The sequence below is a fragment of the Lasioglossum baleicum genome, unplaced genomic scaffold, assembly GCF_051020765.1.
Source record: "Lasioglossum baleicum unplaced genomic scaffold, iyLasBale1 scaffold0021, whole genome shotgun sequence".
NCBI classification, from domain to species: domain Eukaryota; kingdom Metazoa; phylum Arthropoda; class Insecta; order Hymenoptera; family Halictidae; genus Lasioglossum; species Lasioglossum baleicum.
Window position 1 is genome coordinate 5,400,545 of NW_027469081.1, and position 18,910 is coordinate 5,419,454.

General features: G+C 37.0%; 1 protein-coding gene across 3 annotated transcripts in view; it reads left to right on the forward strand.

The window, feature by feature from the left end:
* The window catches only part of LOC143219076 (semaphorin-1A), a 649,895-nt gene that overhangs the window by 614,801 nt on the left and 16,184 nt on the right, over window positions 1–18,910 (forward strand). For all 3 annotated transcript variants that reach the window (XM_076444869.1, XM_076444871.1, XM_076444870.1), the window contains 4 exons: window positions 13,006–13,354; window positions 14,144–14,226; window positions 14,310–14,408; window positions 16,054–16,338. In XM_076444869.1, coding sequence (XP_076300984.1) covers window positions 13,006–13,354; window positions 14,144–14,226; window positions 14,310–14,408; window positions 16,054–16,338 — 816 coding nt within the window. The remainder of the gene's footprint in view (window positions 1–13,005; window positions 13,355–14,143; window positions 14,227–14,309; window positions 14,409–16,053; window positions 16,339–18,910) is intronic.

Genomic DNA, 18,910 nt, shown 5'->3' on the forward strand with positions numbered 1-18,910 from the left:
CCGACTACTTGTCTATATCCTTTCATTACTTTCTCTTGTTTAAACAATTAATTTTTTCTGAAATTTTTTTTCATATGACCACACATTAGCAAAAATAGGGTTCTCACACTCAACTTTGAGGGGTGTACTCACCCCCTAGATTTGGATCATTGCAGATAAAAAAGATACGTATCAAATATTTTTCAACAAGCTGTATCCTATATAAATTTCATAAAAATCATCATGTTGTATTTCGGTAATGCTCCTTGTAAGTAAAGTATAACGTATTAGACATCGACGATCGTAGTCTACTTTCCGAAAGTTAGCTGTAACTGAATACCTTCTACAACAGACAGTTCCACGAGAGATCGATAAATGAAAAGAGCGGGCTCCACTAAATTACCCTATTCCTCAATAAGTCAAAGACCTCTTTTACATACCGTTTCCAATAGCTATCGGTGCTCATAAAGCCTATCGTGCTTTCAAAGAAAGCCGAGCTATTCTAACTTATCTGCCAGAAAGCCATCCGCGACAAGAGCTCGTGGATCAACGGTATTCCCTCGATTAAACTTCCCTACGACCGGATTCGAGCAACCACATCACTTTCCTTGCGAGCCTTCGTTTTATACGCCATGGCGGACGGGTTTACAGAAAAAGAAAGACGGTTCGGCGAGCGGGGGTTGCCGGTAATACACCGAAAGAGAAGAAAAAGCGAAGAGATCGCGATCCGCGTGTCGCGCCCGGCTCAGCCCAGGATATCTTCGTGCTGCCGAGGAAAGCCAAAGCCGTCCGGGATCGGCAAATTTGACAAACATCCCTCGGCCAGCTTTTGTCACTGCGACAGGACCAATGGCTGAATGATAGCCGACCGCGATCGGGAATAAAAGCAAAGAGGATTCGCTGGAAAACTTCCTGCCAAAGTACCCAGAAGTATCTTTGCAGAGTCCTTGCAATGAATCGCTGGGAAACATTTCTGATCCGCCAATTAAGTGGGATCACCTTTAAAAAGAAACTCGATGTTTATAACTCGAACGAGAAGCCCTCGAATTTATTTTCATTTTTCAGTTTGTCTACTATTTATAGAACTGTAAAAATCAATTTATTTTCCTTTTTCAAAGTATCTAATATTTATGGAACTATGAACAGCAAATTTATTTTCGTTTTTCAGTGTCTAATATTTATGGAACTATGGAAATCAAATAAAATATAAGTTCATATTTTATTTAGTACTTCTTTTCAGACAGTATGGTTTCAAAGAAAATGAAATGATTACTGTCAGGGATGTGTGCTTCCACATAGAGTAGCATAACAGAATGGGTTTGTGGATTTACATGTCAAACATTAGCCTGGTTTGCGAAGTAGGTTCATTAGTTTTATTACGGTATGCTTGTGCCTGAGACGATTTTGAGTTAAAAATTTTCACAAATCAATTTTAGTTTTCAACACCGTTCTCCGAATATCACAAATTTTTCCAAATAAACTGATTTGTGGACCTGGTTTTGAACTATGGTTCAAGATGGTTATCTTTCATATTGTCATGATTAAAAAGAAGATTTTGGCAACTTATCAGTTGCAATCCTCACAGTTCAGATAAGAAGAACATTGCACATTTATAATTGCTATTTCATCGTTTCTCTTTACTTATACATATAAATTCACGTTAAACCCGTAAAAGACCAAGCGCTTATTTCCCACTCGATAAAAGTGGGTTCATTGTTAGCCTCTGTTGGTCTTGCAATATACGCTGGTTTCTCCATTAACGCAGAGCATTCGGCCCACGTAGTTTTCTTTGCGCGATTGAAAATAGCCTAAATGGACCTCGTTCAATACAAAAGGGAAAATACACGAGAGGCAAGCCCGTGAATATGTTTCGGAAATCTTGAATCTGCACTTTAACGCAGGAACAATATCCACGAAAAGTTCAGGGAAATCGATTTATATCAGACGTTTTTGTTATCGATTTCGTACTCGAATACGTTCGAGTTTTTCCTGTCATTCGGCAAAAAAACTATGGGCATTGTAAGATGTAAAAATCTTTGAATTTAGGCTATTTTCAAACAATTATATTTCATAACAACCTTGATCGATTTACACAACTTACTTAGACCTGCCAAAGGCATCTTCTAAATTTTCATTACAAGCACAGATAATACATTTAATTTTTTCCGGCGTTGAGTGGTATGTACGCGATATACATAATTCACTCGTCTCTTTCTGAAGCATCAAAGAACAGTGTTGTTAAATATACACAATAGTGTCTCGTTACGGTCATCCCAAACTATTTATTTTGTTTCCACGGCAAGTATGTAAGAAGTCTCGCGGGACAAGGACATAGGAGCGATAGGGGTCCTAGCTTACTCTGCCTATCCCCACCGTTGACGCTTCCGTAGTCCTAATGTTTAGGCTTGGACGTGCTGAAAATGCGTGTGAGAGAAATGGGACGTGCCCCTTCCACTCTAACCAATCAGCCTCGCATTCTTTCCTCGGGGACTTCTTGCGAGTTTTGAAAAAGGATTCCGCTGTTTAATTGAGTAGTTCTGTTAACATATGTGTTATTGCAATCATTGTACAATACAATTTCTACATAAAGATATTGTTTGTCATTATATCTTATAATTATACTGGGTGCTTCTTTCTTTTGCACAGTAGCGTATGTATGTATTTTCATAATTGTTTGAAATATTTTACAATGCTCTACACGTATAATAACATCGATAAATGCCATTTACTGATGCATCTTTGTTTGTTGACTGTGTAAAACGTATCGCGTTCAGAGAAGTGTTATTTCGTTCGTACGGAGAAACAAACGGAACGTAAATCGAGAGATAAGTGTAAATTGGTCCTGTAGACCAATCGAGTAATTTATCCGTACTTGAAGCGGTGAAGTATAAACGGAGGAACTCGGTGTCTCGTTCGACTTTGTGAACTCTAGACACCCCCAAGCTGTAGCCTGGTAATGTAAGACCGCCACGTAGGAAAAACAGACGAGCGTTTGCTTGCTCTTTCAACGCTTTTACTCCCCTCGCTTCCCACCTCTCCCTCGTTCACCCCTTTCGCCCCGATGAAACTGTTTTCGCGATCGTGTGTAGTACTTCGCCATTTATTAAAGTAAGGTACCACCTGCTCGTAAACATCGCGCTCTTTCTTGAACACGAATAATCCTCCAAACAACCGATATACGCGTTCGGGATTCCTTTCTTATTTTTCGAATTTATTTGTTTAATTGTAAGTACAGTTGAATCTTCACTTTCCTCGTTCGTTCACAATTTAAACAGTAACAAGTAGACAGCGGATTTTTATGCAAAATAAAATATTTCTTCATTTGTAAGGAAGTGGAGATAAGTAAAATTTATTTTTTACATTTATATTCTTTTATTTTTCCAATGGTTTTACTAATTTAAGTTTCACCTACTCGCGGTGATTAACCATTTGTGAACGAAATTTGAAGAATAATCGGTATCGTGGTTTTATTTACAAGCTCACAAAATGGCCGAACAGGGGTTCGAAATAAAATTAATTTCGTCCGTAAATAATTTTAACAAATGGCAAAGAATATTATGGATGTTCTACAATTCACCTAATGTTGTTACTGTTTTTTATAAAATCCGCAGATTACTAATTACATCGGAATCTTCTTAGAAAAAGTAATAGAATAATTATAACGCGAAGGATTAAGTCATTCCATTAGTTTCAAGAGAGATTAAAGAGAACGAAGAGCAGGATTAAGTCATTCCTCGAAATGATTTTGTAAATAGTGAATGCTACTTTTCGGGGACACTGGGACACGTTGAATTAATTGTCGGCAAACAATTAACTCGAGACAATTTGCAGTCTTGAGATAGTTTTGAGCAATTCGTAGGACGAATGTAACTTGGTGTGCCAACTATTTCGAGTCTTCGACCAAATAGTTACTAGTCGGCTACTGACGCAGCAGAGCGGCACGAACACGTGTGTACAATAGTAACGCCGCTATGTGTAGACACAGCGCAATTTCTCGGGAACATGTATAATCAAGTAAAATGTGCTGTGCTAGGTATTGCCACCCGCATAACTATTTAGAACATTTTCATATTTGGACGAGATCGACATTGTGACTGCAGGCACATTTATTTCTGAATACTTTCTAATTTCATTGTTACCTTGAAAAGACATATTTTCGCAGAAGCTTAATAAAAACTAGCATGTTTTCCACTTTTGCAATTACACTATTAAGCAAATAAATCTATAGAAATGTTACTAATATTATATATTTTGTATAGTTTTTATTTTAACTTACATTAGTTAACTTTATTTATTTTATTTTAACATAGTTAAATCTTCTTACTATAAAACAATTGATCTAGTTAAACTTTACATTAACAATGAAGTTGAAGAGTATACTGAAAATATTCCAATTTGAAAAATGCAGGACTATTTGGAACTCAAAAGATATTCCACGTCAAAGCGAAATAACTTCGCCAATTTTCATTAGTCTATTAAGAATTATTTATTTAATGAAAGATGAACTATAAGCCTAAATTTGAGGTATGCATTTTGTAAAAGAATGCTCTTTATTTGAAAACAAAATTTTTTTAGAAACATTAAACAGATTCGGCAGGGTTTACAAAAGAAAGTTAGTAATTTTTTCGACCGATAACCATATTCACAAAATGTTCATTTTTATACATGCTTGTTCTAATTATAATTTTTATTAAATGTCATTTTGTACCAAAGGAACTGATTATAGCAATGATCTTCAAATTCTAAAATTGGTCGAGTACACGAATAACTGAGAGCACAAGTTGATATAAATAATTTAATTAAGTAAAATTATTCGCCTGGCCGTCGAGAAGTGTATTAAGAAAAGCGCATCTTACAGATAAGTTTGTGCACGCTCGAATGCCTCCGCCGGAAGTTTGTCGGCTAACGCGCAAAGATTCCTGAAGGCTCGTCTATATTCGTCCTCGTCGTATTGGCGTGGACTTTTAGCATCATGCATCGGACCGGAGTAAAAACATTTTGTTACGTAACATTGGGTCGGAAACTCGTGTGGACGTTTAGAGAGTACCGACTTCGAAAGCATATTTCGAAAAGAAAAAGTTTCGCTGAAATTCCAAAAGAAAACACTTACGCGGGAGAAGTTCCGTGTCAACTTTCTTCTCGCATCGGCGCGGCGCAATCTCAGAGAAACGTTTCTAGATTCTATTATAGTTTACTCCAACTAGATATTCTGTGAATAATGTAATCTAACCTTCGTACGTCCTCAGATCGATATGCTTCTGAGACGTATACATATATTTTACTTCTCGGACCTTTTATACACGGTGGGGCAATAACTTTGTGCACCTTAAATATTTCCGTTACTTGTAATAATATGAAAAAATGATGTATACAACACTTGCATGGTACAGATATTGATTCTTTTAAATGAAAAGACCTACTTTTGGTATCACGAAAAATCAAAACGCGTAACGAGAGTTCATGCATCTGTAATTCCATAAGGAATATTCTCATGCCCCCTTGTATGTACATAACTTTTGGCCGCACCCTGTGTGTAAGCAATAAAATCTCCATTTAATGTTTAATGATGAAGATCAAATTGCCTTGCTCCAGGTAGACGGAGGTTACGTGAACTTTCTGATAATTGAAAGAAATTCGTCGAATATTTTAGATTCTTGAGTGAACGCGGAACAACATACATTGATGTATAAATTACCGCGGAATTAAAACGTTAAGAAGAATATTAAAATCTTCCTTTAATTTTGCTTCTTCTAAATTATCTGAATGTTAATCTACATAAGTGTCTCCAACTTCTTAGCTCCCGCAATCATGTATTACCAAAGTTGATTGCAGTAAAGTAACACTTATTAGTCAGCCCGATATTATGTGGAGTAATTATTATTTGATGCCGTAAACCATGTTTGGTTTATATAGCACGACAGTTCACAATTAACAATGAAGTAGTATTATATTAATGGGTGCGGTAGACGCTAAATTCTAATTTTACATTTCGATGAAATTATAAATAAATGTCAGCGTTACAATGTCTCTCAAGCTGAGAAAACAAATATTGCAGGGTGCGTCATATGTGAAGTGATTACTAAGAAATATTATTTGATTGATTCTCAGTCCTTTTTTTCACAATTTATGTTTACAATAGTACCTGCCTCTACATCACTGTACATACTGTGGTCGTAGGCAAACAGATTATCTTTGCGAGGCAGTAAACAAACTTGCCGACGTGAATAAGAAAATGGAGTCGCAATACAGAAGGGGAAAAAGCGCATCGTGTGCTAATACAGATGGGAAGGAACAATTAGTTCGAGAGGCTCGAGCTGGTAACATGTGTAAGCGGTTTCTCAGTAGCAGCACACTGTCTACTCACTTGCTCGAGTGTTTTCGTGATCAAAGATCTGAAGCTTTATTAAAGCAAGCAGTGTATTTACTAGTCTCGTAAACGTGCGACGGTACTGCTGAAGTACCGTTCCCGCTTTAACGAAACGAACAACGATTTGCACACGAAAGTGGTTACACTTTCCGCTCCCTTGATCATCTTTCCAGGTGTACCTTCAAATTTCCCGCCGAACTCGTAATTGCACGATTCCGCTTTACTCTCTGCCGCCTCCTGCAGCGGACGCTGTGCCTCAAGTTTCTATGTACGCAGCCCGTTGTTCCAATTACTTTTGTTCGAAAGTCAAATTATCGTGACTGAAATGATGTCTCAATCAACACGAGGACTTCCCCTTACGAATTATACAATTTGTAGAACGTTGAACAAGCAATGCTAATTACAACACAACATTCTTCATTTCTCGGATTCGCAAATGATACGAAAACATCCTTTGCTGATACATCCTTGTTAGTCATTTATTTATTTTCTTTTCGAAGCAACGTTCTAATTGAATATACAGATATATTATCGTATGTTAACAATGTATACAGTGGATCCGAAAAGTATTCGAACATTACATTTCTCATTCCCGAAAAATTGTCGATATTTAAATTGAGAGAATTTCGTAGAAACAAATAGTACCACCATAAACCTGGACCAGATTCGCCAGATCAAAAGTCTATAAACCAAATTAAAAGTAGATTTAAAGATTCAAGCTTCCCCTTTACAACCAATGCTGAAAACTACGATTTTTTCTAGTCAATTTATTGAGACCCGAATGAAAGGTGCTTGAATGAACTGCTGCCTTGCAATAATGTAACACATCACTCAAAAAGTCTCCGGTCTAACTAAGAAAAACAAATTTTTTTTTTAGAAATTCCACTTTATTCATCAACATACTCTCCTTCAAGAGTGATGCATTCGTTCCAACGCTCCTCTAACTTTTCGATGCCCTTTATGTAAAACGATTTGTCTTTGCTCTCAAAATAAGCCTCAGTTTCGGCAATCACTTCATTTGAGCCAAATTTCTTTCCCTGGAGCATCTTTTTCATGTCTGCAAAAAGCCAGTAGTCGCTGGGGGCCAAATCTGGAGAGTACGGTGGATGGGGAACAAATTCAAAGCGTAATTCGTCCAATTTAACTATTGTTTTCATCGACTTGTGAATCGTCGACGCGTTGTTGTTTCTGGTCCGGTATGAGCAAACGCGGCACCCACTTCGAAAGCAACTTGCGCATGCCCAAATTTTCATGTAAAATTGTAAAGACTCTGCCTTCTGATATCTTCAAGGTGTCAGCTATCTCATGCAACTTCATTTTACGGACTTTTAAAACTATTTTGTTCAGCATCATCGGTGCTTGTACGACCGCGTTTAAATTCAGCATTCCAGTCAATAATAGTTGATTTCCCTGGTGCAGACTCCCCATAATGCTTATCAAACCACTGTTTGGCTTCAACAGTATTTTTCCCCATCAAAAAACAGTGTTTAATCAACACACGAAATTCCTTTCTATCCATTGTCTTGAAAATTACAAAACTGGGGTCACTAAAACGACTGTAACCTCTAAACTAACAGTCAGAATGCCATGAAATTTTGACACGTACTCTTTGAAGGTTAGTACTACCCGGAAATCACGTGGGTCTGTCAACAATGTTGCCATATATGTGTCAGATCGGGGACTTATTGAGTGATGTGTTAAGGTGCACCGCGAAGGTTGCCCTTACGCGACTAAACTCGTTCCACATTTTTATTCTAAAACAGTCAAATTTGTAATAGAGTCATACAGAAAAAAATGAGTCCAAAATGATTCTGCTATATTTTATAACGAAATGATCATATTTCACATCTTGATAATTTCTCGATACTCGAGAATCAAAGATTTATTTAGTTGAGAATCGAAGAAATGTTGAGCTACCCTGCGTTTTCAGATAGAACAAAGTGATTTCTATATCGAAACATCTTCTTCGTGAATATAAACTACTTTACATTGACAAAAGCCTCTGATTAACTGAAGCAAGCTATTCAGAGTTTTCACCGCGCGATTTCTTGATCCGATAAAAACTAGAACGTCGCTCCTCAGAAGTAACTTTCCAGCGAAATTAGCCCAGTCTCCGCGAAAGTTTACTGCTAGCAGTAAACTCTTAATCCCTACACAGCAAAAATTGAGAAATTTGTAAACATGATGGTTAAACGGCTCATAGCCGTTGTAAAACAACGTAGCTGACACGCGGAGAGCAAACCGAATTTCAACTGGAAAAACAAACGAGTACAACTTTCATGTAGAATCGAGGACACAAATTTTTACGACAAGAAAAATTACTAATATTCAAGTAGGACTGCTGGTTAGTCGTTCATTTTATTTCCTTTGGGTAATAAAGAGAAAACGGGTTCTCATCGATATCGACGGTAATTTTGGAAGTAACTATAATTTGATTTTTGTTCGTCGGACGGGCGTCATTTTCAGAATATCATTCGCTGTTTTATGGGACACGAATTATCCTTTCTGCGCTACTAATGTCCCTGAATAATGGCTACATTAATGGTTTTTCGCTTCGTTCGTGCGGAATTAACGAGAGGGTGACGGAAAACTTCCACCGCGTGTTCTTTCATCGCCTCCATTCAGTCTTTTCTGCGGCCGGATTATGCTTCTTTAACGTTATTGTTCCCAAAGAATTTTTCATATTAATGTCCATTAGCAGCGGCACCGGGTCCGCGAGCGATCTGCAACGACCTGTGATTTAAAAGCTAACGCCAAGATACGACTCGCGTCACACGATCTATGGATTTAGGTCGAATTTGAATTTAAAATGACTTGAAGTTCTTTGTGAAACCGAGCCTTATTTTTGTCTGGGAACTCGTTTGACGATCCGCTTTAATGTCATATTCGATACTGTGTATTTTACAACGATTGCTCTTTCCCGGTTGATAACGTGGCGATCGCTTTCCACGCGTTTCTCTTTGACTCGTGCCATCGACAGCAATTTTATTTTCATATTTTCTATTGATGAGTTTCTTTTTCGAATTTGTTTCCAATACGCGAGATAATATGTATTTTTTGACGTGTTTAACATACATGTATCTTCAATTTGTTATCCACAACACGAAGATCAAGAAAAGTTTTCAATATTATACATATTTGACAATACAATATAGTAATAACTAGACAGCAGATCTTCCTGCAAAAAATAAAAATTTCCAGTATAAATTGCGCGAGACTGGAACTAAATAAATATTAGTTTCTTTCCTTAACAATTTTAATAAATTAGTGATAATGTATAAATATTCATAACTTCTACTAATCTTTCTACTTTGTATTTCCTCATTTTTGTCGCGAATGCATAAAATCTGTAGTCCAGTAATAACGAACTGAAAATACCCTCAGATTATTTATCCTCAACGAAATATCGTTTCATATTGAAGCCGAATTCAATAAATCGTAATAGCATTAAAACGCAAGATAGTCTTTTTACAATCATATTCCATTTACCAGCCGTAATTCTAGATTCAATAAAATCTGCGTAACGAATCGTAACGACGAATACAATTATCGATAATATCCCTACGAGGGAATATTGTTACCGAGGCGATTTTACCGTTTCCCACATTGAAATTACTAATTTTCAAAGCAACGATGCTGCTAGTCTGGGGAATAAAATTTATCCACTTTATAATGCGTCAGCTAATGAAATATTACGGGCCATTTTCAATTAAATCCCATACCTGAAAATGTTATTAACACTTTACGTGCCAGAAGAGGTGCGTTCACCACAAAAAGGACATGTTCTCTCACCCCATTGCAGTATGCGCGCGCGGCTTAATTGATATTACACCATAGCATAACGTCATTCGACCCATTATGCCGGAGGGTAGCCCCCCCCCCCGTTCCGATTAATATTAACACCTTATTATAGTTTCTCGCGTATACGGCGTACTTGAACAACTATTTTTCCAAAGACGGAAATTCTATATTTTACAACAATAAGATACGCTTCGATTTTCAATGTTTTCCAAAATTAATATTATAATAATCACGAAGAACTAAGACACTGTTCTTAATATACGTCTGAATTGACGTGTCTTGAAATGAACCGCCTAGAAGGTTATACGAAGTTAAATAGAAAATGTTTAATTTAAGGAAACTGTTTAGATACACTTGAAACGAGTACACGCCAAAGGAGAGAAGAAGAAATTGAGATCTATTAAACAGTCGGCTATAGAGGAAAGAGTAATATTTGATTTATTAACAGAAAATTAGAAAGTTTTGATCACACGAAATTAGTGAATGAAGAAATACAAAGAAAATGTGAGATGAATATTTTTGTAATAATCGACATGTTGATCAGTTTCAAGTGCTATTGAAAATATGTGAGCAAGCTATGAGAACTAAAAAGTTTTCATTTTTGGCATTGCTTTTTGAAAATAATAAAAGTTCAAGAATTATTCCATCATTTCGTGGAGTGTAACAGTCGTGCAATGTCAAAATCAAGAAAAAATGATTACCTCTTAACGAAATACTACATGCGCAATTTAGAACACCACTGCTACGCAACCTCCTAATTAATAACCTTTAGGTAGTAAGTAATTTCTAGTCTGTAATGGCCATCTGGAAATTGTAATTATTTGGCATACCAAATACAGACTCTCAGTAAACGAGACTGTTGAATAGCTCGTGATGCTTGTTTAATTAGCAACTGGAAAGTTCAACTTCTGTTAATTGTATCCTCTAGTTCAAAGGTGAGATAAACTGAAACTTACACAGAACCTGTGTTTTGCAAGTTATTAACGTTATAGAAATTCTGAATAAATTAGGAACTGTGTGTATTATGGAAAATAGTTTCTCTCCAGTAAAGGCTGTACAACACAGTTGAGAATATTCATTACCTTCCTCTAACGGTATCGAATGAAAATAATTTAAAACCGAATTTATAAGTATAATATAATCATCAGAATTCTGTTATATGTTTTAATATTATTAACAGTTTATTGACGCGTTATGACGTATCAAATTAGATTACAATATCATATTTATTACAATATTATAGCAAAATACCGTTATAAGACTACTTTATTATTAGGATTTCATTGAAATATAAAGTATATCCAAAATAGAATATGTCGATAAAGAGACAGGGAACAAAATTATTTTAAGATTTCATAAAATATGATATTCATTAACAATTTCGTTGATTTGAGCATATAAACATTAATTATATTTAGTTAAAATATCCACGTCTGATCCGTGGTTCACGCTTAATAAACTTAATTTTCTTAATCGATTAATTGCCATCGGAGTTAATTAAAAATTGCTATCCATCAACCCAGCCCTGTCCAGCACGAACGCGAGCACGATACTGTATAACAAAATAAAAGTATTTATTATAATAGGTGTATACGTACAAAAGTTTTAATCTCTTTCGGTCGTTCATGTATAACTTATAATTACATAATGGTTGTAACTAGACTGCTAATCTTGCGCATTTAAGACAAACATTACATAGTCAAATACAGAACTGTGAAGACAGAAGAGTTAAAGAATATTGTTACACTCTATTTCGGACTATCTAAAATTATTGAAAGAAAATACATATTTGGTAATTATTTACAAAAGCACCACCCTCTCCGATTTTGATGAAATTTATATATATTATGCAGCAACACATTCTAAACAACTTTTTCCTTTTCCAATATAGGGGGGTCGCTTTTAGTTTTCGAGATATTTGCAAAAAACTATCGCGAATACTGTATTCAATTTTTCGTATTCCTGAACGCTCCGCTGCAACGTAGACTGTTTCGGTGCGGCGTTTGTTTACATTTTGACGCTGTAGAGATAAGAGAGAAAACAGGGGGGGGGCGGAAAGGGCCAGCCTGACACCACACACACCCACCCAGTGCTTAACACGCACCCAGTGTTTTTGAAAAGAAGGTTTCCGTTAAGAAATTAACATTTGCACCAATTTTCACTATCATATTCGTAATCAGCACGTGAAAATACGTAAGAATCTAGAGTATAATTTAGAAACAGTGGGTGCGTGTTAAGCACTGGGTGGGTGTGTGTGGTGTCAGGCTGGCCCTTTCCGCCCCCCCTGTTTTCTCTCTTATCTCTATAGCGTCAAAATGTAAACAAACGCCGCACCTAAACAGGTCTACGTTGCAGCGGAGTGTCCAGGAATGCGAAAAATTCAATACAATATTCGCGATAGTTTTTTGCAAATATCTCGAAAACTAAAAGCGACCCCCCTATATTGGAAAAGGAAAAAGTTGTTCAAAATGTACATATCTATATCATATATAAATTTTATCAAAATCGGAGAGGGTGGTGCTTTTGTAAATAATTACCACATATTTTTATTAGAAAATAATAGAAAAGCGGCGGTTCCTGAGGTCATTTGAAATAACATTTTCATTTGTTGAAACTCAGTGGTTTTTCGTTAATAACTCCTTAACAAAGCCGAGAAGCAGAGATTTTTCAGGAACCGCCCCTTTCAAGGAACTTGAACATTTTCGAGACATCCCATTCATATATCAAGGTTAAAGTCAAAGTTCGACGTTGCCATATCAAATATGCCCCAAAGAAAATTGAAAAAACAAACAAAACTTGTGCGCGTGCACCTAATGAAATGTTTGAATACTCATTTAAATTTAATCACATTTCGACAGAATCAACCAGCGACGTCACGGAAGGTGTTTATGCTGGTGAACGCGCGCGACTTGTTTACGGGGTGTTTACAACCCCCGTGAACTCGATCGGCGGTTCAGCCGTCTGCGCGTTCTCCATGAAGAGTGTCCTCGATGTCTTCCAAGGTGCGTTCAAGGAACAAGAAACCATAAACAGCAATTGGCTGCGAGTACTTCCGGAAAAGGTGCCCGAGCCGCGGCCCGGTGCATGCGTAAACGACTCCAGAACGCTTCCAGACGTAACCGTGACCTTCGTGAAAGCACACCCCCTAATGGACGACGCAGTTCAGTCCTATTTCGCGTTCCCTGTGATAACCAAAGTCAGCTTCAAGTAAGTTACACTCTTTCTTTATGTACATATGTATATTGAAATCGCCTACAAAATTATTATACATAGTCAAGGGATTCTTGATTTTTTATTGAAACGAAATGTTTTCTTTCCTAATAGTACAGGGTGGCGCAAAATGATGTTTCTGGTTTGAATTCTTCATAACTTTTTTAATTTTAGAGTGAAATACATACATATTGGGAAAAAATATAGTGTACAGAAGAGGAATTTTATTGAACTAGACGTGAAAGATTACATCTTGCAAATGGCGGCCATTTTCCGAGTGACACATTCGTGCTCTTTCTAACACATTTTCCACGACTTTTCGCAAAATTTCAGGTGTTATTACACGCATTTCATTGCGAATATTGGGGAATGGTTGGGGAATGGTCGCTGGCTTATTGACGTACACTCGCTCTTTCAAATACGCCCAAAGAAAACAGTCGGGAGCGGTTAAGTCCGGTGAACGCGGTGGCCAGTTGAAGTCACTATTGCGCGAAATAATGCGTTCGCCAAAGACGTCTCGTAACAAAGCCACTGTTTCCCTTGCAGTATCTGTTGTGCATCTTTCCATATTAAATTCTAGAAGCCTTGTTTACAAAATTAAGAAAAAAAATTTGAAAAATGTTGAAATAAAAAAGTTATGAAGAATTCACAAACCGGAAACATCATTTTGCGCCACCCTGTACAATTCGGAGACCGCCCTGTACATACAGTTTGACTAAACAGTTTCTTTATCGCGTTGTACGAGTGTCGATTATGTAACTCTTAATTAAACAATCCGATGTGCAGTTACAGATTTACCAAAGTCGCCGTAGATTCTCAGGTAAAGGCACTGGACGGTAAGACCTACGACATCCTCTACATCGGAACAGGTGAGCGCTCATATAATCATGTCCCATGACGGCCGGAAACTCCTGCGAGAATAAAATTAACATAATGTTGTAATGTTCTATAGACGACGGTCGGATTCTGAAAGCGTTGAACACTCGCGCGGCCGATTCTCTGAACAACGTCGGCCAAGTAATCGTGAGCGACGTTCAGGTGCTGAAATACGGTAAGAATTCGAAAAACGCCGGCGAGCATTCTCGTCCGCGACTAACAACTGCGACTTCATGAAATTCGTTGTTCGATTGTACGCATCCGATAACCGTCGACCCAATTACAATGCAAAACGGGGAATTTCGGGACAACGGACGAACGTTCGTTCGTTCGTTCGTTCGTTCGTTCGTTCGTTCGTTCGTTCGTTCGTTCGTTCGTTCGTTCGTACAGTAGAGCCACAAATCTAAATTTCAATCCTCAAGAATTTAATTAACCTGCTTTTGTATATGCGCGATCGCGTGACGCGCCATTCGATTTTACCCGCATAATTTTTCTCCCAGCTTTCCCCACGCCCGTTTCTGTCTCGTCCCGTTGACTTTCGCCGATGGGGAGGAGGCCAACGGGAAAACAAAAAAAAAAAGTTGAAAAAATAGTAAAGCACCGTTTGCTCTCCGACCCGTTCGATGAACTGTCACGGACTTGCAAGCAAATATTCGATTATTTGTGTGATTTATTCTGCCGCGCGTGTCGGCCGCGGGTCCGGGCAAAAATTTACGTTTGACGTGACGAAGCAAGCGATTCAAGCAAACTAAATGCAGATTTCGATGCCGGTGTTTCGAACTGTTTAATGGGAAACTGGGATTGAACGAGGAAATTGGATCGGCGAAATGAGTACAAGCGAATGGAAAACGTTGGAATCGATTACCGAGCATTTCTTGTAACCGACAGATATAATCTAATATTATTCTTGCGGTTCGAGGAATCAAGCTTAACCCTTTAAGTGGATCTTCAAAATATTTAGTGAAACATTAGAAGTGCAATGACTCAATTCAATTTATTCCATGTTATATGTATTGTCAATAATCGTCTCTATGGAAATGGTAAATAGAAACGTAGTGATGTAGTCAAATCTTATCTAAATTCACAAATAGTTACACATTAAATATTTAATAGCATAAATTTGAGCCCTAATGGCTCACTTAAGGGTTAAGAAAACTCACTGCTGACGATTGCAAATAGTTCAATACAATACATATATATGGAAAAACTACTATGTCTTTAAGAAAACAATTTCTAGTAATATTTCATTTTCATAAATTTAATGAAGAAGCAATTTTCGTTCCCCATCTCTTTGTGTACTAGACTGGCAGATTATATCACCATTTCGTTGATAATCAGTAGCAATTAAGAATATTTTGTCGCCGTAATCCTATATATACACTGCAAAAGTATTATTTTTGTTATATTTTCTTCTTCACTTGCAGTTACAGACATTAAAGTATTTATTTTTAATATTCTTCTCTCTTACCTTTTGAGAAATGTGGTAGCAATGAATTGTTGGGATTCTTCCAATTAAAATGAGTCCTAACCAGACGTAAATCAATCTACTTTTATAGACTGTATACATATACAGAGTGTTCCAAAAATGTTGTACAATAAAGGCTTGTTCCTTGAAAGGCGTGATTCCTGAAGTCACTTGAAGTAACTGTTTCCTTTGCAAAAATGTCTTCCGTGGCTTTGTTACTTCAAATAACCTCAGGACTCGCTCCATTCAAGGAAATACATATGTCCTGATTAAGGTAAGGTAAAATATAAAATGTTTTGACTCATTTACTGACTTGATTGAATGTTCTAATAACGTGAATTTCTGACTTGTTTAGGACAAGCGATCCAGGACCTGTTGGTGGTCCATCTGGCAGGTGAGGCGAGCAAGTTGGTCGTGTTCGCCGACTCCGAAATTCGCGCTGTTCCTCTTCACCATTGTGACGCGCCGGCAGCGTCCACGTGTGCAGCTTGCGTGGCTCTTCAGGATCCCCATTGCGCCTGGGATGCCACGAAAAATCTCTGTGTCGCTGTTGCGACCAAACTCCACGACAGTGACGCCGACAAAACCCTGTTCCAGGACATCACGAATGGGAAACACAAAGGCTGCGGCTACGAACTAGGTAATTATCCCTAACGCAAACTGCTCTTACTAGATTCTTTCTATGCTAAATTGATTCCCATCGAAACTATGAAACGTTGTACGACGCACACTTGTCGCTCGCTTGGATTCTCTTCTTTCGTTCTCCAAACTCTGATGCAACGTTCTCCCGAAACAAATACCATTTTTCCAAAGACTTACCGTGACTATTCAGTCGGATTGAAAGTTTCAGTTTCAGCGGATGCTACTGAAAGAATAATTCTACATGCAGATCGCGCGGGTTATTGTTCTATTTAACTAACCCCTATAGAGTGGATACAAACAAGTTTCAACGCGAAGTGAATACGTTATTCTCGGTGCGAGAAAGTTATTCAAATACTTTGCGATATATTACTATTATTGTATACATTACCGGTCAAAAATATTTTATTGTTCTTTAGGCATTTAATTCTTTTGTGAAAAGATATCGAAATTTTTTAGAATCCAGAACAATACATATTTTTTAATATGTATATATTTAATATATTTTTATACTAGGATTGCCTACGATTTAACTACGATTGCCCCGAGTAATCAAATATTTTTGAAAGGTAGAGCATTTCTGCATTTTTAAAGAGAGTTGTAGTTACATTTTTACCGATTGAAACTGGTGGTATAACTGATATGTAACACATTGCCCATAAAGATCGATATAATAGATTAAAAGAACGGTTTAAGGGAGTAGTCTCGTTTCTAGGATTGCAAGGGTGCGGGATGCGTCTTCTCATTTCTCGATAATACAAAGATGAGGTCTTTCAATAGTCAAAAGTGCTAGATGAAAGATCAATCTAGGCCGCAATCGCCCTTAAAAGTCCTATTTTTACGTTTGCCAGGCGTTTTTGCATTATTCGGCAGCATGTAGCTGTCGCAGCTTTATGAAAATAGCTACATGCGCAGCTTTATGCTTCGGAATAATGCAAATTACGCTTCGTAAACGTAGAAATAGGACTTTTGAGTGCGACTGCGGCCTAGATTGATCTTGTATCTAGCGCTTTTGACTACTGAAAAACATCATCTTTGCATTATCAAAAAATGAGAAGACGCATCCTGCACCTTTGCAATCCTGGAAACGAGATTACCCCCTTCTCAATCCAATAATTGAATAACAAATGTTCTAACAAATTCTACTGTAGATGAAAAAATTGCTTGTAATTAATACCTAAAATTAAACAACGCTTTCTATAGGCTATTCCACAAAAAACAAAATCAGTAGAATATATTAATGAACAAATTGGGCCATTGAAGTTATAAGAAGTAATACAGTTATCACTAAACTAACGAGGATTTTATGACCTTATGAAAAAATTTGCTCGTTTACTAAAGATTTTCTTCGAGTCAAATTAAAATGATTGCAACAAATTAAATGCTCTAATTTGTACAAATAAAATTGACTATTATTAATGAAATCAAATACAAAACGGGGTCCATGAATGTGTGAAGATCTAATTATTATTATTATTATTACGAATACGCCAGTAGTTCTGTATTAAAATGTACGATTCAGTTTTGAAAACAATTAGACGTAACAACGCATGAGGATTAAATGGCTCATCGAACTCCTGAATCTTAGATGCAACATCCTCGGAGCCCATATTTCCGCTCGTTAGAACAGTTCGTAACCGGAGGACTCGAAATTTTCCTTCGACGACGACAACCTGTATTCCGGAACGTCACGAGTTTCCCGTTACGCGGAACAGTTCGTACAGCTTTAGTTAACTCTGTCCCGATCTAAGAAATTGCGTGTCTTGACGCAAGTCGGGTTAGAGTAATCCGAACAAGAAGTTCGCGAAGTATTCGTATTTCCTGGCAGTTCGTTCGGTTCGGAATCAAACTCACAAAATTCATTATTATTATCATCGCTGCCATTATTTTCTTATTTCCAAATAAGAAATTTCATCCATTTCAACGCATTATATGCCGGCTGCTTTTCACGATTTCAATCGAGCATGATTCATTGATAATGATTAATCAATAGATTAATGGCGACAAACTGGGGTGAAATCTTTAGCAGGTTGAAAATAATATAACAGTGTCTTTAAATAATGATCAATAATCTCCATCAAAAGTCATTAATCACTGTGTTATGCAATACTATCTTAATCATTGATGAAAATCTAAATATTTTATATTTAAAGAACACTATTATCATTCAAGAAAATGAAATGTGACTGTTCGCAAAAAATCGTACAATTATTATTCATCGCGTTGAAATTTTAAATCGTATAAACTCTTGTAAATATTATACTACTTGCTCTTGTTAATACGAAATATCTGGTTTAAGGTAAAAACAAGATAACTCGGGAACTTTGTACTTTCTTGGGGTAACGACTCTGTGAAGAAGTTTGATAATTTTGTAGAGGAACGCGGCTTTCAAAAAGAAAAAGATACTTCACGAACATGGGTATTTTAAGTACTTTCACTACTACTGCACAAGTTCTATTATCACTATGACACGAGCTTAATACCACGCGAACTTTGAAGAATGGGAGTCCATTTATCGAAGTTAATTATATAATAAGCTCGAAACGTCTGAAACTAACACCTGTTATCCTCAC